The 23,973-nt window shown below is 40.0% G+C and overlaps 1 protein-coding gene and 1 long non-coding RNA gene across 7 annotated transcripts in view; both read right to left on the reverse strand.

The window, feature by feature from the left end:
- The window catches only part of PRKAR1B (protein kinase cAMP-dependent type I regulatory subunit beta), a 103,201-nt gene that overhangs the window by 70,377 nt on the left and 8,851 nt on the right, over nt 1-23,973 (reverse strand). For all 6 annotated transcript variants that reach the window (XM_087731170.1, XM_087731172.1, XM_087731174.1 and 3 more), the window contains exons 3-4: nt 16,587-16,757; nt 12,630-12,721 (exon numbers count right to left, since the gene is read on the reverse strand). In XM_087731170.1, coding sequence (XP_087587296.1) covers nt 12,630-12,721; nt 16,587-16,757 — 263 coding nt within the window. The remainder of the gene's footprint in view (nt 1-12,629; nt 12,722-16,586; nt 16,758-23,973) is intronic.
- On the reverse strand, nt 6,291-7,851 carry LOC148052034 (uncharacterized). Its single transcript, XR_015698688.1, has 2 exons — nt 7,379-7,851; nt 6,291-6,841 (listed from the first exon to the last, which is right to left on the reverse strand). It is a non-coding gene; the product is annotated as an uncharacterized LOC148052034 (long non-coding RNA).

Below are 23,973 nucleotides of genomic sequence, written 5' to 3' on the forward strand. Positions count from 1 at the left end.
CTAGGAGTACAGGGCACAAGAAAGTAGCTTATATGTGATCCATAAAATAAGAAGCCATCACTATGCACTGCTTGGAAATACTGAAGCAAATCACTTAGGAGCAAGCTTGAGCCAGCATGGCTCTTTGGGCCAGAAAACAGTGTTCAGTGCTGAGACACCCATCTCATCGTCTGATCAGGAGCACTCTGCACAAAGCAAAGCAGAGGGCTCGGGGGTACCATTTGCTGGGTGGTACCCCCTTCTCCGTCAGTGGTAAAATCAGCCATGAGAGTTCACTGGTAAATAGATGCTACAGCAACTACGGCTTTCCTGATACTATCTAACACAGATTACAAAATCTCAGAGGCTCCTGAATAATATCCCATCCCTTGTAACTGAACTAAAACAATAGTTTAGCAAGAGACCCAATAAGTGCCTATTTCAGGCATCCAAAAATCAGTCAGGCTGCAAGTTGTAAAAGCTTGGCTTGGAGGCGTACCGAAGTCATACAACCGCTTTGTTCACGAGAGATAGTTGCTGACTCTTCATTAAGTGAAATAAATTTTCATGTCATCACATTTTGCCATCTTTTAAAAAAACCCCACAATATTCTGGAGCACTTCAGTGCAAGAACTAGTAACAGTGGAGAGCCAAGCTGGATCTGAAGGCTTCATGCAATGGAAAATCTGCCACATCCTGAGCTAATTTAAGTTATAGATCAGTTCCCTGATTACTCTAAAAAGAAAAAAACTAAACTTTTCCAGTCTGAATGCGCCCAACTTCAGCCACCAGCTTTTGGATCACATGCCTCTGTCTGTTAAAGAGACCATTGCTATCACTCACCTTTCCCTTCTAGCTACAATAAATTCACCTTCATTCTGCTTCGTTAAATGAAATACACTCTCCAAATACAAAACTGGGAAGATACTGAATGCCTTAAAATAGCACCTGATGCTGTTTTCTGGATACGCGCTATTATATTTTCTATTTAATGCACCACACAGAGGAGTGTGTTATACTTTTCAATGCAAATTTCATCTGTCAACAAGCATGTCTTTATATTGCTTATAAATCAGAAGTTTAATAAATATAAAAAAATAAAATCCCTACAAAGAAAGTGATAGTTTTGTGGGCTTTCTTTAAATTTCTGAAAGCAAAAGGCAAACTGAAAACCCAGTTTATTTTTCTGGCTTTTTTTAAAAAGAAAAACAGAGAAAAAAGGAATGTGATGATGCCAAAGGGTTAAAGTATCCTGTTTCGGGCAGTCTGAATATCTGAATTTAGCAGCTGACAGTGCATGGTGTGTCAGTCTCTTACAGCTGTTCCAGTTGATTCAAAGACCATCTTTGTTTCTTAAAATCTTAGCAACTGTTACTTTTTCCCGAAGACAATGATAGACCAGCTGTTACCTCACAAGATGCAATGTACTTCAGGTCAAAGTCTTTAGTAAGGAACTTGTAAAACAAGAACTAAATCATTCTTTGGGTTTATCAGATTTTTTTTCATTAAAACAGACTTAGCAGCCTAACAGTCAAATAACTTACACTTGGTATTTCCATTAAGTGCACTGGAATGACAGAGAAATTTCATCTGGTTGCTGAGCTGAATCCTTGGTTTCTATACGGAAAAAACACACCACTAAACCTCATAGTATTATAGATTATTTTTTGTTTGAAGGTCGGTTTCTTTCTGTCTTTCCAAACGCGGTGTTACTAAGCAGATGTCATCTCGTAATGGCAATGCACAGGTCTAACCATTCAGAACATAAGATGGGGATTTTCAAGAGAACCTTATAGGAGTTAAATGTTCACTTCCCACTATATATCAATCAACGTGAATATCTAGTTCCTTTAAGCTCTTTCAACATCCTCTTCTAAAGGCATAACTAAGCAACTTAATCATACAGTTGATCCTCCAGTACCGGTACCGGTAATACTCCCACTTGAAGACACATAGGCTTTCAAAGCCGTGCAAGGTTGCAGAATCAGTCACCTAATGAAGACTTATTAGAGTAGGAGTAACTGCTGACAGGTTACCTACAACCCTTCTGGGGGGGAAAAAAAAAAGGAAGCATCATTTTAAAGAGCTTTAGTTGAAATAAACCCTTGTTCATCCATGCACGAAGACAAATTACTGCTCCCAACAAGCTTCCAGCTGCTCTGATGCAGAAGACAAAGACTTGCTGAGAAGAGTGGATGTTCTTTTATTTAACCTTTGTGTTTAATTCTGGAAAGCCTTAGCATTGAGTAACGCATTTGTAGAACCACTGCCAACTAATTGTTGTGTAAAGAAGCACACAAAGGCACGGTCATATATACTGCAGTGGTAGAAAGATTTCACAAGGCCTGTTAAATTCAGCAGTAGTCTTAATTTTTCTATTTTATAGAGAGAGAAATAAGTTTAGACTCAAGGTTTTTTCATGAGCATGCACGAATACTATTTGTCTCAGGCTTTTTTTTTCTAGCTCTAAAAAGGATTTATGTAAATTACTTCTCTGCCTTAACTCGTTTTTCAGAATGGGTGACTTAGTGCCCATATGTAAACCACTACTTTATGCAGAATTAAAAATAACTACCATGAGGAATGGCGCCGATGGTATTTGTGATGAAGAATATAAACTGTCTAACAAACACTGAGGGTGAATCACAATCTCTAAAAAGCTATAAACTGGCAGTATTTGTTTCTCAAGATAAAAATATCCATAAATACTAAATGTATGTGCTTTTAGTTATGTTTAAGAGAATAACCTATCTACCAGGCCAAAAACTGACATCACAAAAAGTACATCCCTAGTACAAAGTCTGCACCCTGTCAGGCTGCTGTAAAGGGATTGAGACTAAAGCAGATACAATCTCCTGATGACTGCTGAGAGCAGAACTTTGCCTAACTAATTTAAAGACTGCTGCCTGCAGGCACCACAATAGTAATTAAAGACAATAATTCTTGGGTAAATGAGATGGACATACTGGAAAATAAAGTCAGTGTTAAATTCACAGCTAATCCTTGAATGGAGAATTGGATCGTTTATTTTCCAAACGGCTGGGCAATTCTACCTGGTTTCATTTCCATCTCTGCTGCCAGATGACTGTTGTCTCCAAAATCCATAACTGTTTCTAGTTTAAGTAGTACTCCTCATTGGCAAGCTCCAATTCGGCAGGACTGAATGTGCTTCCATTTAAACACATGAATAGTTCCTTTGACATCCATAGCAAGTCAATGGAACAACTCACAGTTAAACATGCTCTTTTAAATACCACGCTGAATCAAGGCCATAAACAAGGCATAAAAGGCACAAAGAAAAGCTGGATTGCCAGGTGGTTTACCTGGAAGATACCTTGGTGTGATGCAAAGAGGGAAAGCTTTGTTTAGCATGCCTTGGTTGATTTAAGAGATGAATTTCTCGAATTTCTCAATTTCTTCTTGGTTGCTTACAAGTATAATTCAAAGGACAGGATAATCATCGAATATGACCAATGATCAGAAAAAAATCTCCCACACAGAGAGGTTTTGCACGAGTCTCTTCAGTACCAAATCTGTTCCACGTACATGTAACTTGTATATACACATCTCCTCTGCCCTCAGGTTACCACAGTCCGCTGACCATCTCCTGGAGTTCCAGCGCAGGTGGGACATTCGCGCCTTTGCAAACCTTCAGGGGATGCAGCCCGCCCCGTGGTGCACCCTGCACAAAGTGCATTGGGATGATGCTGCCATCCTCCTGTCTCTGTTGCTGCTCCCAAAAAGGAGGGGGAAGAAACCTGTCCAACTCTTTGGTCACAAAAAATCCTGATATAACCCAAGGAAGCCATGTTACTGACTCAATAAAGCCCTCCACCCCCACTCTGCCATGCCTCGCTGTGCAATTTCTCTCTCATCTCTTATTCTTTCTTTTCATCTCTCATCTTCTGAGTGGCTTAGCTCTACATTTTGAGCATTCTGGGCAAGGAACAACAGCTCATTATAGAGGTCTTCACGCCATCTATTTCCATCCTCTGACTTTGTCCAATGACTAGGAAGGGAAATTAAGGTGCAGTTTTGCATCAAATCACTTAATTTGATTTCGGCCCCTGCTGCTGCCAAAAGGGGACGCCCTGCCCTGCCCTCTCCTCCCTTCAGCTGGCCAAATATTTCTGCAGGCAGGTAGAGAGTGGGAGGAAGGACCTGATCTGACTGAAAACTAACCCTCCAGGGGACGATCACTTTTCAGAGAGCTGACCTGGCTAACCGCGGCCACGAGAGCAATAGGAACATGCAGCCAAGGTTTGGCACTCACCGTGTTACTTCCTCCTCTGATACCAGCTCAGAATTTGGCTTAAATCAACGGTGAAACCATACCCTGAGGCTCTTAACTGAGGCGTTTTGAGCACCAGCTGACTTAAGACACCTACAGCAGGCAGAGTACATATACTCCCTTAACATCCACGTGGTTTTAGCACAACATGGACTCCTGGAGATACAGAAATACTAATGCAGTATCATGGGAAGGGAATTTTTCTTGCACTGTTCTGCACACTGTAGGCATATATGAAGCACAGGCAGGAGCTAGATCTGTGTTTGTTTTTTAACAAAAGAGTTAAGTTACAAATGCAAGGAAAATACAGGATGTGTAATGAATATGTCATAGCTGTGGCATCCTGTTTCTAAAATATCTTGCTCCTGAATGGGGCCGTCTTAGGTTTCTTCCACATATATGAGGCTTTCCAGCTGGCCTGCAGCCAGTGCTTTAATAAAACATGGTATTATGTAGAAGTGAATAAAGCTTATAGCAATAATAATGTCCTTGAAATTCACTAATCACCAGAAGTTTCAAAACTATTTTAATACGAGATCAACAGGACAACAACTAAAATCCATCTGTTAGCCATGGAAAACCACTTTTCTCATGTTAGATTATGCCTGTACTGAAAAAAGTACCCAAGTCATTATTGACCTGGATAAAGAGTGTGTTTTCTGAATTTGAAGACAATACCTAGCTGTAAACAAGGATGTAAAATGATTACGAATTGAAGAAATGGTCTGAGAAAATAGATACACTTTCAATAAAGACACAACAGCTAAGTATATTTGGGCAGGAATAACCAACGGCATAAATACATGGTGAAGATTCACTGCCAAGGTAGCATTTCTGCAGGAAAGGATCCAATGATTCCAGTGATCACATGCTAAGTAGGAGTCAACAATATCCTGTTGCTGTGAAAAATATAAAGAAACAAGGAAGAGGTGGACCAACTGGAGAAAGTTGAGGAGAACAACAAAAATGGTCATTGGTCTGAGGAACCTGGTCTGCAAAGGAAGATGGGGAGAATTAGATTCATCTAGCTGAGAAAATAAAAGATGTGTGAAATAACAATAATCCTTCAAACAGACAAAAAAAGAAAAGAAAAAAGTATAGAGAAAGAATACACTGGTTTCCCACTACTGAGGATCCAAGAATTACAAAAATAGAGCTAAGAGACTTCTCCCATCCAAACAGAGGACAAACAAGATTATGTTCAAAGAAAGAGATTTGCCTAACCTGTTCTTAACAATTATAGATTCTACAATCTATTTAAGCATCCTTACCACTAGAAATTATTACCACGTCTAGTTTACATCCATTTTGTACAATTTAAGACTAATCCTGATGTTTTGTCTTCAGGGTACACAGACACATGATTACTTATTTCCCCTCTGTGGCACCCCTAAATATATTTTAAGAATGTTATTGTGTCTCGATGCCAGGAAGTCTTAATTTGGACACCAATGTCTTTCAAATAGCGTATGTTTCTGCCCAGTAAGTCCCTACAGGACCCCACTTTGCCACCAATCATGGCTTACAAAACTGCCTGAATTGCAGAACACGGGTTACTTAAAACACACTTGTAACAAGGTAGTAGAACATTTTTCTGAAATGCTAACAGCAAGATGATGGTATATACAAAAACTTGCCTCCTATTTTATCTACAGTATCACAGTAGCATGTGCCCTCCACAATGTTTGGGAGGATGCTGGGAAAAGGGTAAGAACTTTTGCTTGAAGAAAACTCTTGGTTGGCTTGCATGCTCAGTACTAGTGCCAATTTTCGTCTTTACATCTCGGCCCCAACATGCACAGAAAATAAAAAATGCCCTGTATTCTCATACCTTTGTCATGCAGGCAACACACAAGAGTAAATGCAACACTGTGTTTTGCTGCAATAAATACAGCAGTTTTGTCTACTGCTTAGTTCATTTGTTGTTGCTTTTTTTGTGCCTTTATAAGAGCTCAATATTTTTTAAAAGCATTAAACACAATTTCCTGACTCTTGTTTCCAAAGCAGTTTCACACCAGTATACTGTTCAAACAAACCAATTTATTATTAATCCAAGTAATAAAACACACAGAAGTATTCTGAAAGCTGTTGCAGGCATTACAGCTGCCTGTACATTAGTAATAAAGAATAAATGCTTGTAAAAATTATGATATTAGCTAAAATGACAAAAGTGGAGTCTGGAAGTGCATGCTAAATATTTACCTACTCTCTTTACTCCTTGATGAACATGTTTTACGTAGCTTTTACATATAAATTTTACATAGCATTTACATACAGATATGGTGAACGTTTAACCATTCCACTTCTTTATGTGGTCAGCAGGCCACCGAGCTTCTGACCAGGGCCTGACAGACGTGGCTTATGACTCACAACAGAGCAGGCAGCCACTGGTGACATCCTGGAACCAAGACTGACACGCCTGCTGCTCTCAGTCCTGCTCTCTCACCCACTGGTTATGCTTCAGTTATATTTCCTTCTCCTCCTTGACAATCATCAGCTTTGGGTCCAACTTCCATTCCCACAGCAGGTCACCTCTGAACTTTCTCACTGCCCCCCTCTCGGTGGTTGCCCCTGTCCAGTAGAGAAAGAACATCCTGTCAACAAAATGATGAAAAAATATCTTTTATTTTTATCCACAGAAGGGAAATGAACAATCTCTTCCTTTTTTTTTCCCCCATCGCTATTCAACATCATGGTAAATCCAAGTGGGTGTACTTGTATTCCAGCATTACATGCTGAACCGATAAAAATTCTTACTAGCTACACTGCCAGGTTAGAAGAGATTAGGACAATCGGACTAGCCCCTTGTCACCAATTTTGACTTTGTACACCATTTCACAACTAGGAAGCCTTAGAGGATGTTAATCTGGTGGATATCCAAGAGTGGGAGAGGAAATAAAGTGCTGCCAAGTTCTGGGTGTAATTCTGTCTTTGCATAGATAGAAATCATTCACTGCCTGCTGACTGAACAAAACAAAAGCAGCAGAGAGGGCATCAGCACAACACACCCTGCCTTGCTGATTTCTCCCATATGCAAAACTCTCAAGCATCACAGACCAAAAGAAGGGGCAAAGTTTATGCAAACTCCTAACAGCCTTCAGAACAGACCTGAACCATGAGATCACGTTGGAACCTGGAGGCATAAGATCAGCAAGGAACTTCTTCCCCTTATTCAGCCATTAGAATCTATAGCACAGGCCACCTAAGACAACACTTGAATGTTATGAAGTGTAACTTCCTACCAGCATTCTGGAGGGACCTTACAAAGATAGATGCACTTTCTGAAATATGCACTTCTGCAAAGTCTGCAATTTCATCTCTGAGTTCTTTTTATTAGGTACAAATGCCATAATCAAGGATTTTATTTAACTTCTTTTTTTGCTGGGACTTCCTCTTGGATCACAGGTGCAATGAAGAGAAAAGAAACAAGACGGCTTCTGCCCTCAACTGACGTTAAAGACAAACTGTTGCAAAGAACATCATCTATAAAAAATAAATTTATGTTTCTAATGCAAAAATCCCTCACAGTTAATATTGCCATTTCACTTTTCCCCAGTATAATGAAAGAGAGGGTAAATGCTTCTTACCTGGCTGTTGGTCTAGCTCCACCGATGTTTCGTCTCAAGGCTGTTCGTCCTTGAACAGACTGCAGAGCAATTCCTAGATCTTTCGGGTGCACAGCCTACACAGCGCTGTCTTCTGTATCAGAAGTTGTTCTATGCTGCAAGAAGCTCCTTCAGAGCTGTCACACAAGAAGCTGTTTTGCAGGACTGTGCATATATATGTAAGGCTTTGGCGAGCACCAAGCTAGGACCAGAGTTGCTGATCTTGCAGTGATCGTAACTAGCAGGTCTTTAGAGTGCTCTCTGCCTGGGAAAACTGTCCTCTTGGTGGCCATCTCCACAGCTTCTGCATGATGTTTGCACACCAGTATGAACTATGCTTTTCCAGAAAATCTTGCTGCGGTCACATCTGAGCTTAACTAACAGGCTCCACTGCCCACCTAATAAAACTCTTTGAGCAGTCTCTTCCAAGAGTTTTTGAGTGGAGTCAGGAAGGAAGTGGAGTACAGAAGAAACACAAAACGAAGGGCAAAACCCCCATGTGAACATAAGCCAGCCCATATGCATAGTATGGGGTGGGGGAAAGGAGGAGAGAGAAGTTAGAGCACACGTGCCTAGGGACCTGCAGGATGATATAACAGCACTATCAAAATCCAAGCTTAACTACCCAGGCATTAAATGCATCCTGACTGCAGAGTAAATACAAGAATGCCTGAGACAAAGTGAAACGGCTTTGCCACACATCCCAACCAGGGAAGCAAACCCCATCAAAGCACCTATGACATAAGGCTACTCTGAGAAGACTGCAACTGAGTTTGGGCTGATAAGAAGACAGGAAACAAGGATGAGCCCAAAGTAGGCACACTGATACACATCCATGTACTCGCTGCAACTCACTAAGCTGTTTAGTTCATAATTAAGCCCATCACCCCTTTAACATCCCTTTTTTCCCCACAGCTCATAAATATTTACACTGCCTGTGAGTATTTCACAGAAATTTTAATACAGTTCAGTAATTTTTAGATGTGCAATATTTTAATAAACAATCAAAATCAAACTATACCTATTAAAACACAATAAGAAATTAATTTTGTGAAGCCCTGATGTTGCTTTAACTTTTTACAGCTAGTTTCTCATTGATTCAAAAAAAATTTGGATAATGAGTATGTGATACATCCATGTAAATCTGAGGTTTTGTTGTCAGTGAGCGTGTAACAGACCAGCTCTAGGCAAAGGGGGACACACATAAAATATACATCAGGTGCACATGTGCAGAAACACAATTAAAAAGACACGCATCCCTCGTTTTGCAGATGAGAACAGCTCCCTTACAGTTAAAAGCACATTTCCACTTCAGATAATGGGCATTTTGCCACTGGCTTTGAGAGAACCAGGACCCTGCTCCAGAGTTTAATCAAGATCTTATTGAAGTCAGTGGAAAAGTCTCACGAGAAAACAGCGGACTGCCACATCACTTTGCAGAGCTGCACTGTTCTTTATAATATCAGCAACTCTTCAAATGAACATTTTGGCAAAAGTTGTTGATAACTAGTTCTGCTGCTTTTAGTACTGATGCAGTTACAGTTTCCCTTTTATTGCACTTTTCAGTTTAATTTTACACCACAGACTGTGTGTATGCATGTGTGTGCATGCATGAGATGATAGATGGCAAGCCTTTTTTAAGCATGGCACATGAAAAGATGCTATCTAAAATAAGACTTGAACAAAACTATTTCAGACACCAGTGCAAAAAGATACTTGTTTACCTTAACTTCAGTATGACTTCTAATGCAATTAATCATTCATATGGAATATTTGACAAACAGATAATATGCTACACACTGCCTTTATAAATAAGGGCTTATGTCAGACATAAGGACCTTCACAGCTGCCAAGCAGCAAGTGCAACACAAGTCGTGGACTGCACAGCCACAAAGCAGATTAACATAAGTATCTTTTCAGAGGAGAAGGAAAAATGTAAGAATTATCCACTGTAAATGAGGAATTAAGCCCTGCTAGTTCATCCTTCCCCGACCTGAACACCTCCCACATCTTGGTGAATGGTCAACCACGAAATTAAATGAAACAATGATACTGTCTTCTGTGTAGAAAGCACTGAGGAAAATAAACACCAACACCACCACTGCAGCACAGAAAATGAAATATCCACACCTAGCTTTCCACCATTCTAAGAGGACAGAACCCAAATGAAGTCATACACCACTTACTTTACTGAATTATGTATCTGCATCAACAAGATGCAAACTGGAAGTGATGGCAGTGGTATGCTCCAACTTGCTGACTTCTCCACACTTGACAAACGAAACCAGACAAGGGCAATAGTATGATGTCAAGAGTAAGCTCAGTTAAACGCAGAGAGAGAACAATTTATTCGTTCATTACAATCCTGTCTACAAAAGCAGAATGCATGCATCCTTCTGTGAGTTCCTTTTTTTTCCCCAATGTCAGCAATAGCTTGTTGTGCTCGTCATGAGGCTTGAGCGAGGCACCTAGACACATCCTTTGAGCAAGGGAGATGGTGTATAGCTGAATATGCCCCAGTGCACAACCCAGAAACCAAGAAGCTTCTAAATCCTTTGCCAGAAAATGCAGTATACACCTGGTCAAGCCATAGTTTGAGGACTGCCAAGAGCAGACAGTCTACAACCCATCTACAGCACACACATGGGAATCTGTACAAATCTCTTCACTCCTAACACATATCCATAGCAGGACAGTCTGGCTGGCAGAGGTAAATGTGACATGGGGAACAGATGGGAGAAACCATGACCATGATGTACAATCAGCACAGTGCAAGAAAAAGCACTTTTCCTTCACGTTTTCTCTCTCACCCTACTTTGATAACATATTACCAAAATGTCCCTTTTCCAGCCTTAAAACCTACCCTTCCAGTGCCTGTCACGTTAGCATGCTGAAGGTATAATTAGGATTTACAGCAGTTCTGTACAAGAATTCTCTGCTGTGGGTGAAAAAGCTAGAAGAAATGTTCAAAGTTAATCCTCTTCTAATTACTCCAGAAATCTGCATGCTAATGCGATTTAATTAGGATTGCAAAGTAATTAAACTGTGTAAATGCCTGCAAGAGGGAGCAAAATTTGCACACTTGAAACGTGCTTTGACTGAAAACGTGAGTAGCCCCACCAAAGGACTGCACTGCTTATGTTCCGCCAGTACTAAAAACGTCAGTGTAGACAAAATCTTTGTCCTTTCTAACCACAGAAGCACAGAAAAGTAGGGTTGGCAAGGACCTCATGACATCACTTAGCCTATCTGCTGCAAGGCAGGACTGACGCTACTTACGTCATTCCTGGCAGACTGCAGTCTGTTCTTAATGGCTTCAAGTGGTGGAGACTCCACAACCTACCCAAGCAGTCAGAGACCTCTTCCTAGTATCTGACTTGACTCTTTCTTACTGCACTTTAAATCTGTTATTCTTTACCCTTTGGCACACACAGCAGTTTATTCCTCATATACCATTATTCATACACAATTATAAGCTATAATCGCGTCCCTCTGCCCCGACTTTTCTTGTGCAGGCCAAACAATCCCATTCTTTCTTCAGAATTGATGTTATCTAGATCTGTGGTTGTTCCCACTGCTCTTCCCTGAACTTCCCCCAACTGTTTATTCTTGAAGTGCAGTGCCCAAAACTGGACACTGTGTTCCATCTGAAATCTTTCCAACACTGGGACGTCTTGCATGTTCTCCTGTTTAGCTACCCCAGTAAAATGTGTATTTTCAAAATGGCTTGACATTAGTGACTAATGTTCAGACCACGATCACAATAAGCTCCACATGGTTTTTCAAGGAACTACCGAAACTGCAAAACCGTCTTATGGTTATAGGTGTTCTTCCTGCCTAAGTATACTTCTCTGCACTTGGCTCAGCGACAATCCATCCTGCTTTTACTAGAACATTTCTTCAATCTGTCAGCATAATTCTGAATTCTAGCCTTGACTCCCAATGTTTTAGCAGCCCTTCCCATCTTCACGTCATCTAAAAATTCAACACTCATACTCTGTTCCACCTCTGAGGTCATTAATGACAATAATGATGAAAACCAGACCAACCCTTCCCACATTTCACCGTTGATAACTGCTATTTGGTATGGCTATCCAATCAGTTTTGCATAGACTCCATAGTGGTTTCACTGAAGACATGTTTCCCTTGATTGTTTATGAAACCATCATACACATTAACATTGAAAACGTTACTAGAAGTCAAGCTGTTTGGCCTCTGTTGTGCCTTCCCTAGCTACAAGACTTGCTATTCAGTTGTAAAAAGACATTTTCAAGTTTTCAAAAGTCACGTTGGCTGTTACTGAACTCCTTGGTCTCCTTCAGGTGCTTACACATAATTTGTTTGTTCCAGATATTCAAAGAACAAAATAATTTACCTGTAATTCTCTTTTTCCTCTTTATAGATGTTATGCTTTTTCTTTCCCACTCTTCCATCACTTGACCTGTCTTCCCTGAGTTCTCAGAAGTAACTATAAATGCTTCTGAGATTGCTTTAGCCAATTCCTTAAGTACCCTAGAATAAAGTTCATCAGGCACAGCTGATTTGAAGACATTAAATATGTCTGAATACATCCTATCCCTTTTTTAGCTTGTGATTTTACCCTCTGTCATAATACCATAAGTGTGTGTGAGGGTGCATCTAGTATGACTCAAATGCATCAGTGAGAGTAGTTCTGATCCCTGAGTTAAATTTAATATAATTTCTTGTCCTCAGGTCAAGCTATAGATTCCTTTAAATCATAAAGCACCTCATACCTTCGTTCATTGTCATCAAGATGAGCAAAGAGCACGTTCTTGGAGATGGCCTTTGCCAGAGCAGTCATAGTTTTATAGTCCTTTGGAATAACCTGTAGAGAAAAGAAGGAAAGATAATTACATGCCTGGTTGTATTTCTTCATAGATCTTGAAATCTATAGAAAATGCCACTATTCAAGACAATGGATGCAGTTTGATTTCAAACACTGAGGCAGGTTTAGGCTATAACATAAAGCCACTAAGAAAGTAATAAATTACAGTTTTGATAACGTGAGGATAAGAATTTATGTTCTCGATATGACAACCAGAAAAGAAACATAAGATCTGGGATGACTGGGGAGAAGGATATCCATGAATTACTATAATTAGCAGGTACTGGCAGCTGTGTAGTCTCCTTTCAAATCTCTTGGACTGAGGAAAACGTATTTCATATTCTTCTTCCCCCACAAACAATATCAGAAGCAATCTAGTTTTAAAACTAGGGAATGAGCAACATTTCTTTAGGTAAAAGGTAAAAATGTGTTGATTACACCATACTTTTCAGTACTGGTTGTGGTATAAGGAATGGAGCTCTTGAGAGGCCCACCTGGGTCAAGATCCTGTGCATTTGCTTCATGGCAAACGAGAAGGACTTGCATTTGAGAATGAAGAGGCATTTTTATTTTTGTTAATTGGGGAGAAGGCAAAAAAAAAATTTGCTCAAAATATATGTTGAAATTCAGGAGTATGTTTTCATATGGGGTGAACTTTTTTTATAAGACTTTTGCAAGTTAAGCTTTCCACTTTGGTAAGCATTTTGGTAAGATATTAGTAAAGACACTGTATGTCTGTATTTGCCAAGCATCTACTTCTGCCAGTCAGACTTTGTGATTATGAGAGACACAAGAAATTTGTAACAAGGTTATGACTTGTAACAGATGTTCTTTGACTTCAGTAATGTGATTTTCCTTAATAGTTTCATTATAATGCGACAGAATCAAGCCTAGCCAAAGTTTTAAGTGTTAAATAAACCTTGCTCCAATCTGAAGATCAACATCAGTTTGCTCGTTTTAATTACTGTACAAAAAAGGTCTGATAACGGACATTTATCTTTCACATTTTTTTATGATAGAAATAGTACTTCTGTCTTATTTAAGTTACTAAGTATGCTGATGTGTAGGTAGTTTCCTTTCCTCATCCTGGAAAGGCAAGAATACTACCCATCCAACCAGAAGAAGGATGTCTCAAATGGGAACACTGATGTAGAACCAGGTCTCACAAAGAATTGCTGTAGATTTATTTCAAGGGAAAATACTGCACTGTGAAGTTCTGAAGTTAAACTCTGGCTTCAGACATCACTTATATTGACTGCTGTAGTCATTAGACTACTCAAATTAAGTCTAGAGAAGCATGTATGTATAAACTGGATATTTGTGTCAGAGTGAAACTCGATCTAATTTAACTAAAAGTTTAAATTCCTTGATGTTAAATAAAATGAGCATTTGGCCAGTTTATTCTTGTTTTTTACCCTATCAAACAAACCCTGTATTGAATTGCAGTCCTGAACTCTTGCTCTATTAAGAATACCCTAGCTGTTCAGCTTACTGCTGATGAGCCAAAAGGGTAGATAATTAAATCCCTAAGACATTAAACTCCAACCTTTCTGGCTGATCATGGAATAGCGTAGACTAGCCTTTCTCAGTCTAAATCTGCAGAAATGAAAGCCACAAGGCAGAGACCAAAGTGGGTCTGTTGGGGCAGGGACACAGAAAACACAGGACAGATTCTTTAGGTGTCACAGTAACCAGGCATCTCACCAAAATCAAATGTCAGGAAGAATCATTTGACCATTCCTTACATCGCTCTTCCAAGTAATCATTGAATGTTCTCTTCAAGCTGATAACCCTCTTTACAGCAAGATTCCTATTCTGTTAGTTGTTAACTATATATTATGTCAGATGTGTTGACAAATATTGCTTTCTCTAGTTTCAGGAATGAAGCAAGATCTTCCTTTGTGCTCCTCAGAATGGAGCCATGCCAAGTGCTTGCTCAAACCACAAAGCTAAATCTCCTTTGATTTTCTATCCAGTGACATAACTCATTGCACTGCCTTTAGCACTACTCATCCTATAGCTCATCCCTTCAAGGGATCTTTTAAATTGGCTTATGATCCAGATGTGTTTCTATCCAGCACCTGAATTCAAGCCAGTGGTTCTTCCTGGCTACTATCTAAAAATCCATCTGTTTGCAATAGTCTAACACAACCCTTGCCTTGATTTTTACACTTTTAAATTAGTTTCATAATTCGTCCTTTCAGTCTCTCCCTTTATTTCTGTATTCTAGAAATCTCTGTCACAAACACACATCCATGGGATTCACCATGGGATTCATTTGCTGACGGCAGAAGACAAAGCACTGACATAAACCCTCCCAGTGCTAGTTCTTTATTCCTTGCAGTATCTGTAGCCTGACAAGAAACCATCCCCTAAATTACTATTATTTAGGTTCAGTCAGTTCCTAGGAAATTAAAATCCTAACAGCCCTAGTCACAGAACGCACAGAATACAATCTGTATTGCTTCTTCTGGCTCTTGCCTACCCATGCTACTGTCAGGGCTTATTGGCATCACTGTTGAAAAAGGAAGAAAACAAAGTTAACTTCAGTTCCATTATAAACATAAAAGAATTACTCAGAGGTGTGGGAAGGAATATTTCCTTTGATTTTCAGAAGAGTCAGATGGAGCCCATATTAAGCAGAGAGAAATGTGATCTCTTCATGGAAGTTTTTAAGGGGGATGTTGCAAACTGCCCAGAAAGAAAAGTGTTTGAAAGTGGTTTGAAAGTTTAAAATATCATGCAAGTTTTTTAACAGTGCAGTGCATTAATAGCTTGACCACAGTACTGTTAAAATTTACTGTATACTTGCAAGCATTATTTAACTGCCACAAGAATACTCCTCCATACTTGCTTTTAGGATGAAAAGCTATCCTAATTCTTTGTTTCTTGGGACAGAAATCCCCAGAGCAGTCAGTGAACTTGTATCATAAGTGGATGACAAAAGCACATCTGACTGCAAAGGCAAAAAGTATTCTGCCAAAAAACAGTGACTGACAAAACATATTCCCATAAAGAAAAAGCTCTTCAGGTTAAAACTACTCCAGGCATGCACAAAAGCACATTAGTAGCATCTGTCAACCTTATGAAGTGCATTTTTAGCCTAGCTCCCTAAACAAACGTGACACGCGCTATTGTAATGTCTGTCTTTTAATACCCTTGGAGAGCTTTGGCCAGTTTCAAAAAAAATTTGAAGAGTTATTAAGAGATATCAAGGATATAACATAACTAGAATTTTTTGTGAAAAAGGCAGTTAAAAAAAGAGAAGCCCAAATTAGTGCTCCTGCTGAAGAAATTACCTAACTTGGGATCGGCATTTCTTCAAAGACAATGGTCACATAAAATTGCCCAAGTATGGTCAACAGACTTCCGAAAACCCATGGGTTAGGTGGTACTCAATCAACACAGGAACCATGTGCCTGAATGGTCTAGGGAACCTAAATGAGCTAGCTTAGAAAACGTGAGCTAGAAGTGACTTTTTAGAAAAAAAAAAAAGCAGGAAATGCAGCAATAGAAAAGGCTGCTTTCCAAAACTGTGAGGTTCTGACAAAACTCAGAAGCTGTCGGAGGCTGTGATTACCAAGAAAATGGCTGAGAATTACCCACCCTGTTAAAAAGTGAAACAGATTAGCAGCACATCTCTAAAAGGGGAAGAATAGAGAATGCTGAAGCAACACTTATGGGGAAAGTACTTAGTCAAGGAGGCAGGAAAAGAACTTGAGTGTGAAGAAGATGGTCAAGCCATGCATATGCCAGCATGAGGACACCATCCTACAGGCTGACCCATGGTTCCAAATTATGAGCAAAATATGAGTTACTTGATTGTCCTGTACATCTCAGAATCAGATAGACGGCAACACATTACCTTTCTGACGTAAGAAACAGCATCCTCCTCCGTGTACACTTCTGCACTGACCCCCCCTCTCCTGCGTCGGGCTTTTACCACTGGGTTGGGAGGAGGAGGGGAAATCTCATCGTCATGAGAATCAGACTGGGAACTGGATTTCTGCCGAGCCAGTATTTGTTTGCATTCTTCCTGCAAGGCAAAAAGAGTCAATGAAACATCTCTTACCCAAGTAGCTAACTTGCTGGATATGCTCGACTCACTCTTCTACAACTCTCAGCAACCCCTTCCTGTCTACATTTAGACGACTGTCAATGTACATATGTGTACTGCTGAAAGAAAATTGAAAATTTAATGTGAGCAGCATGAAGGGCTGACACTAACTGCACAGGTATCATCACTCAAATACTTGACTTGTTCAACTCTTTCTTACATGTAATGGAAACTAATGTATTATAAACTGCAAACATATCATTGCAGCTACTCCTGGCTGAGAAAGCAAAAGAACAAGCCTCTGTTGCTTACTCTCCAACATCACAGCTGTTATTTTCTCAGTTGGCTTGTACATATCTTTGTCTCTTGTACAGAGAACGTATCAGAAGTCACATGTCAATATATTAGATAGGTTTCTTCATCTTGCTCTGCTTTGCAAGCTTACTACCACCAGAAAGATGCTCCCTACTCCAGAGGCACTGTCATATAACAGATTTACAATCAATGGGACCCCTTCCAAGCAAATAAGATCCAACGTAGGCTCCAGAGGACTATGAAGAATGATGGCTGGCCTAGCACCAGCTGGCCAATAGGGAGGTTATTCTCCAAATTCCACGCTTATGGAACAGGAAGTAAAATACAAAGGGGAATCCCTGAAGAGATAGTAACAAGACCAGGAAACAGCAGAGAAAACCTTCAAGAAAGGATGTCCGAGTTGCAAGATGTGGTCAATTCATACACTGAATTATTTGACTTCTAAAGAATTGAGACAAACAAGATTACCCATAATTACAGTATTTTCCCAGAGCCCATCTCCTATTCTTCAGTTCCCTGGGATTCAAGGGAAAGCACACAGGAGTAAAATTCCCTTTGCATCATCCACGTCTATCAGCCAAAGGAACAGGGGCCTGTCTGCTCGTTCCCAGCCCACCTCCTCGCCCCCTGGTTCCTCCTCAGCCTAGCATCCTGCTCACAACACACCACGCTGCCTTTGCTACCTCTTCAGTGCCTTCTTAGCTGGTTCCTTCTAGTCTTTGCTGACCTTGCCTAAGGCAGGGGAGAACTGGAGATGGGATGGACAACGTGTCCAGTCCTCAGCTTGTCTGATACAGGAAACCAAAGGGCACGTGCAGGAGACACATAAGCACTGTAAGGAGGTAAGCTGACCTGTGCAGCAGTAGTCCAGTAATTTTATTTGCTGACATCTATTACACTGCCGTAGGCATAAGCTGCACCCTGACAGTCTCAGGGTTATGTTGATCAACATACATGTAGTCATCCAACGACTCCCTGAACAACTCCAGTATTTTTGAGACAATTCAGATTAGCAGCATTGCAGGCTACCCAAAAGAAAGGGCAGCAATGCTGAGGTCCTTGCACACCCCATAATACCAATGTTCCTTTGACAGGGATGCCAGAACTGGGTCTCTGTCTTACACAATTAATTTCCAATGAGACTTTCCAATCAGAGCTAATACACGGAGTCAGTGGAGGAGGGAGGATCTGGGAGCACCAGCGCTAGACATGTGGCGGATTACCAACACAGCCAGTTGGTCTCATTGACAGAGGAAATGAGTTATAGTTAACTCATCAGGTATGACACCAGAGAAGAGCGGTACAGAAAACTGGCACAAGTTCACAATTTTTAAGCTTGCAAGAAAAATAGATGATTAATATATGTTTTGCCATTGATGTTTACAAATGTCTGACAAATCCAGTCATGCCACTTGTCTTTTCTGGTCTTATTCCAGTTTCTTTCCTCACCATCACTGACATTGCCCCTCTCATTAATCTAAGGAGCCTTTGACACCAATCTTTGATGTATTATTGCTACTTGAAATAAATAACTAAATAGTATTTCCCATGCTGCATAATTCAAAGTAACTAGTCACACATTCTTATTTTGATTAAGGGACTACTGAAATATTGAAGAAACAAGCATAAAGACAAAATGTAGAGGGCTGGATAAAGATCTGACTTTTCAAGGTCCTGAGCTGCCTCAGAAAGTGCCAAGTTCTTTCTGAGATCAGTATTTTTTTTAAATTGGGATTACAACACCACAACTCCTGGGCCGTAACACAGTTGAGGTAGGCGCTCTAACCAAAAAACAGAAAAAAAACTGATTTCAGATGCATTAAATCCTTACTGAAACTTTTTAATTTCCAATTCAAATTTCAAATAGCAGCACTGGGTATGTAAAAAATGACTTGGCTAGATTTTCCTATTGTGTAAAAAGTGCAAGTCCTATTTAAGCATTCTCATCAACTTCTTCCCTCCTCCTCTCTGTCCGTCTCTAGCTTCCTTAACTACAATTATGCACTTGTAGAAACACAAATACTTAAAATACAAATATGTGTGCTACATATTGTCATTATATTTAATATCCAGTCACCAAAACCAAACCTATGACTGAAGAATTTCAAATAATATTACTGGCTATTCAGCTTATGTATCTCTATGACAGTGTTAATGTTCTCTGTTTATATTAAATGAACACAACCAAATGCACCTTCTTCATAAGCTTAACTGAAAGGTAATGAAGACCTCTCTGGACAGTAAGCAGCTGAAAGCATACTAGAAGGTAACTACAGCAAGAAGGCAGTCAGGTAACTATTTAATGGTATGCAGCACTTAGTTCTTTTTATACATAGCATATTTACACATAGAGAAGAGTAGAGTAGAGCCCCATTTGAATATCAAATACACACTTCTTTTTCAGTACACATTGTATAAAAGGCACTTCCAAGGAATTAATAAATAATATCTCTTCTGCCCCAGCACAGATTTATACACGCAAGAAAGCTCAGTGAGATAAAATTAATATCACAAAGCATGCTCTTAAACCCAAATACCTTTTAAAGCCAAAAAGACATTAAAGGATTATAAAAGTGAGTTACCATATGATTCATTTTAAAAGGAACTGTCTTCGCTACAAACTCCTTTTATATAAACAGCAGATAGTTGACTGGCTGGCTTTTCCATATGCCGCTATTTGTAGTCTAGGTAGGATTTCCATTACTGAACTAGAGAGTGCCTTTTGAAAATAAAAGCGTACGCTCTGTCCTGGGTTAAGCTTTCAAAAAGCCATCTTCCATATATCCTGGGGTAAAACTGCACAAATACAGCAAATATTTTAAAGGAGGAATGGACTCTCTGAAGAATAGTTCTTCAAACAATGATCTTCAGACACAGCTTGATGTGAACGCTTGTGCAGAACTCACTTTCAAGTAAACACCTCACCATCTTTTGTTGTCATGACAACAAGCAATCTCACTCGCTATTTGGATGGCACAGATAATTCACAATCATATTGCCCAATTATGTCCACCTTAAAATAAGAAAACACATGGAAGACACAACTGCAAAACAGTGTAATTGCCTTTGGACAAGTCCCAGTGAGCATCTTCTTCTGTTTACACCAGTAAAGGCTTACACCAGCACTGGCTTTAGTGGAGATGCTCCTGACTTGCAGGACATGCAGGGTCTGATCCAATTATCCATAGTCCAGTGCCATTTTGGGTGACCTTGCTTGGCTTTCAGCTGTTGGCTGAGGAGGACACAAGTCTCATGCTGTCCTGTGTCACATCTACCAGCCCCAGTGGACATCGCATATAATTTAATGAGTCTTAAATGGCAGTAGAGGACCACGTGTGTGCCACTGACCGAAGCCTTCAGCATCACTGCCACAGTCCAATACTGATATATTAACACACCCCAAACCTATAAAACAACATTGTTGTGTGGCAATAACACCCTATTTCATATATACATAATCTAATCCTACTTCTATTCAAACCATGTTGCAAGTGACCAAAAACCTAGCTAAAGTTGTGAACAAAAGTTTTTCCTGGGATTTCTGGGGGAGATAGATGGTGAAACTGAAATACAATCACTGACTTCAATGATAATAAACTGGAAAGAAAATATACTATCATTGCCCCAAATTGAAAGAAAGAAGAACCAATAAATACAACTGCAGCAACCCATTTACCTTTTGAATGTCAACCTTCAGCTAAGACATTTGTGCTAGAAGAGGCTGAGGTATAAAACACAGGAATTTAGCATGCTGTCCTCAGTGTATGGGGTCATCATCTTTCCCAATTAACGTTTCCATGAGTTTTTAATGAGTTTAAACACTGCAAGTGAAGCAGCCACAATGCTGAGCCAGTTTTTAGGTTTACCCTTCCTTTCAGACCACTGCTGAAGAGCACACACGCTTCCTGACCCAGAAACTTTCTTCTCTATCAGCCAGAGCATTTCCAAACAGAAATTCGCTTCCAGTAGTTCCTCTCCCGGTCTCTCCTTTCAGGCTTTGTCACTGCCTGGAAACTTAGGTGTTTCAGTTGAAGGAAGGACAGCACCTGAGGAGGCTCCAAATCACTGTGCAGCTTTACAACAACATCCCAAGGAGACTTTTAAAAGCAAGTCAGCCGTTTGGTGTTACTGCTCACTATCTCTGCTCTGCCTCCTACAATTTATTCATTGCATTCAAAAGCAACAACACAAAGTGCACTCTAAATGAAATATTTTCTCTTTTTACTTTTTCCTCAACCGCATTCATAAAATTTTCTGACTGACAGACCTGGAATCCACTTTCTGTTTATCCACAGAAAATGTGCAGGATACTTCAGGTGCACGTAACTAATCTCTCTTTGCACTGGAACTGACCCAGAGGAGATGCTCTCAATACGGGAAGGTTTCTAACACCACCCCATCACTCCTGGAGGCTGACACAGTGATTTATAGCAACTAATAAAGGCCAAAGGCAAAGCACTCTGCTTTGTTGGGAGCACAGGACTGACTGATGCCATCACTGAAAGCTGGAGAAATTTGGGAGGTCTTAATGTCCTTTCCAGTCTTGTCTTTGTCACGCTGGACAACTCTACTATCTTTACGATCGTTCAGCCTTGTAATCGGAGACTCTTCACACAATCCCAACTATTGTTCCGCTGCCTTCCTGATGTGAAATGCCGCCTTTTCTTCTGCAGCATCACTAAGAAATATCTTTAACATCCCCCCCTCCTACTAAGATATTTATCCACCGCTTCAATTACTACTACTGCGTCCTTGGTGGCCTCTCCGCATCTCAGTTCATTTCCAATTTCCAATCTAAGCAAAATTCTCCTGCCAAAAATCCTCCTACTCTTCTGCCGCTCTGACTGCATCACTCACCTTCCTGAGTCCCTTTACTGGCGTCCTTTTACCTCCTGCAACATGTTAACACTTCGTCTTCCCCTCCAGTGTCTTGCAGTATCTCAACCCATCACCACCTCTTCCCTACTTTCTTACATACGCCTCACAGTAAAGTAAGAGAGGTTATGTTACAAAACACAGAGCATATTTTTGATACTTAAAAGCTTATATAATCAAAGAGAACCATACCCAACACTTCTGATTTTTAAAATCCAGCCAAATAACAATGTACACACACATACCTTGTATAAGGAGAAACATGTCCACAGAAAAGCTCTATTTCTACTAGACAAGTACAATTTAAACTAAAATGATAAAAACTATGCCATCCTTTTCAGCAACAATTAGAACACCTAAGTCACTCTGAAGTTTTTAATCACTGGATATGTAATGCCAAAGCTGCTTATTTATTTTTTATTTCAGCCTTCTAACACAGCAGACCCTTGATCCAAGAGAAATGCCACCAATCTCAGTGAGGTTTACATGTAAGAGGCAGAAATGGACCATCAGAGCATAGGCAGAGATAGCTGATAACTGAGGTTATCAATAAAGAGGGAAACATAAATGCTGGTATTGCATTTTGCTCCTTAAGACAATTCTGTTGTGCAGGCCCACTTAACATTTAGAAGGATACTGATGCCCTTAGATCAAATGTGCTGTTGACAGCAAGGTTGGTTATTCAAAATCTTGTGTTCCCTCAGTCATTTCAGAGTGGAAATTGTCTCTAAAACATTTCTACATTTTCTACTCCTCAATAAAATTCTACTCAATTTATTCTCTCTTCTAAGAAATTATCTGATGTTTATACAAATATGAAAATATATGTGCTGAGCTGCTCACCTTAAATATACATTCAGCTTTTTTTACTCTCTTTCATCTTCCTCCCTTCCACACGCATTCCATTTTTAAACGCAAAACAACTTCAGTGTGCTATGAGTGCCTTCATTGGTACAGGGGTATTAAGGCTATATAGCAACTTGAATTGCGTGCTCGGCCAAGAATCCATGTGTCCCCCTTGACCCTTCAGTGGGATTCTCACAACTCATTAAGTACTTTTTTGTTCACAATTTGGCAATAAATCCAAGCTAAAATAATTATGGACATGTTTTTATTTCAAGTTTCCCATAGCTCACTTTCTCAGTTCCCTAGCATCTTGCCCAGGGGTGATGGAACTGGTGGGCTGAGCTCCCAGGAACTGCAGAACCTCAACAGCTTGAGCTTACAAAGCTGTCAGGGTACAGCTCCAACACAGGCTGCCAAGCAGGCAACCACAGAGGCACAGACCTCAGCAGAGCACACCGGAAAGCAATTAATTCCTCTGCCTATAGCATTTCAAAATCTAAGGTCCTTTTCTTAATTGAAACAAAGTCAAATCTCAAATAATCTTAAACCTGCTATGAAAACTGCAGTTCTCCACCCAGTCTTACTGGTGTCCAGTTGGACAGTCTCAACCCCCATCCTACATGCCTAATTAAAATGAACTCATGCAGCATTAAAAAGCTATTTAAAAATAAGAAGACATCTTTTTCTGCATTTAGGAGAATATTAATAAGGAACTACTTGAAAACTAACTGAAAAACAAAAGCAAAACCAAAATTCATCCTCATATTGGAAATGTCGTTTGATTTGTATCATTTTTTACAGTCTTTCTATTGCTATTGTTCCTATTAGGCATGCCCTTCAGTTTAAAATAATTATTGTGGGAAGACAGAAAAGGCTTAACTACCTCTGCTCCTCAAGAGAATAAAAGAAAATAATTTTGAAGAAAATTTAGTGCCTTCCAGAAAAGCCACTGCCTTGCCTTGGCTAAGCCATCAGTTGTAATTGAAAAGGTCGGTAGCTGTCAGAGCACCTTGCCCGATGCTCTGACTACTGCAAAACACAGAGAATGAGGAGGAATTGCAGGACTACAGCATCAAAACGCTCACATCCCTGAATCTGGAGTTTTACCTTGTGTGAGGTGAGTTGCTATGTAGTCTGACTGACCTCTCAAAAGATGAGT

The sequence above is a fragment of the Nipponia nippon genome, unplaced genomic scaffold, assembly GCF_047370975.1.
Source record: "Nipponia nippon isolate SJK-2023a ecotype South Korea unplaced genomic scaffold, ASM4737097v1 scaffold_5, whole genome shotgun sequence".
In the NCBI taxonomy this organism is placed as follows: Eukaryota; Metazoa; Chordata; class Aves; order Pelecaniformes; family Threskiornithidae; genus Nipponia; species Nipponia nippon.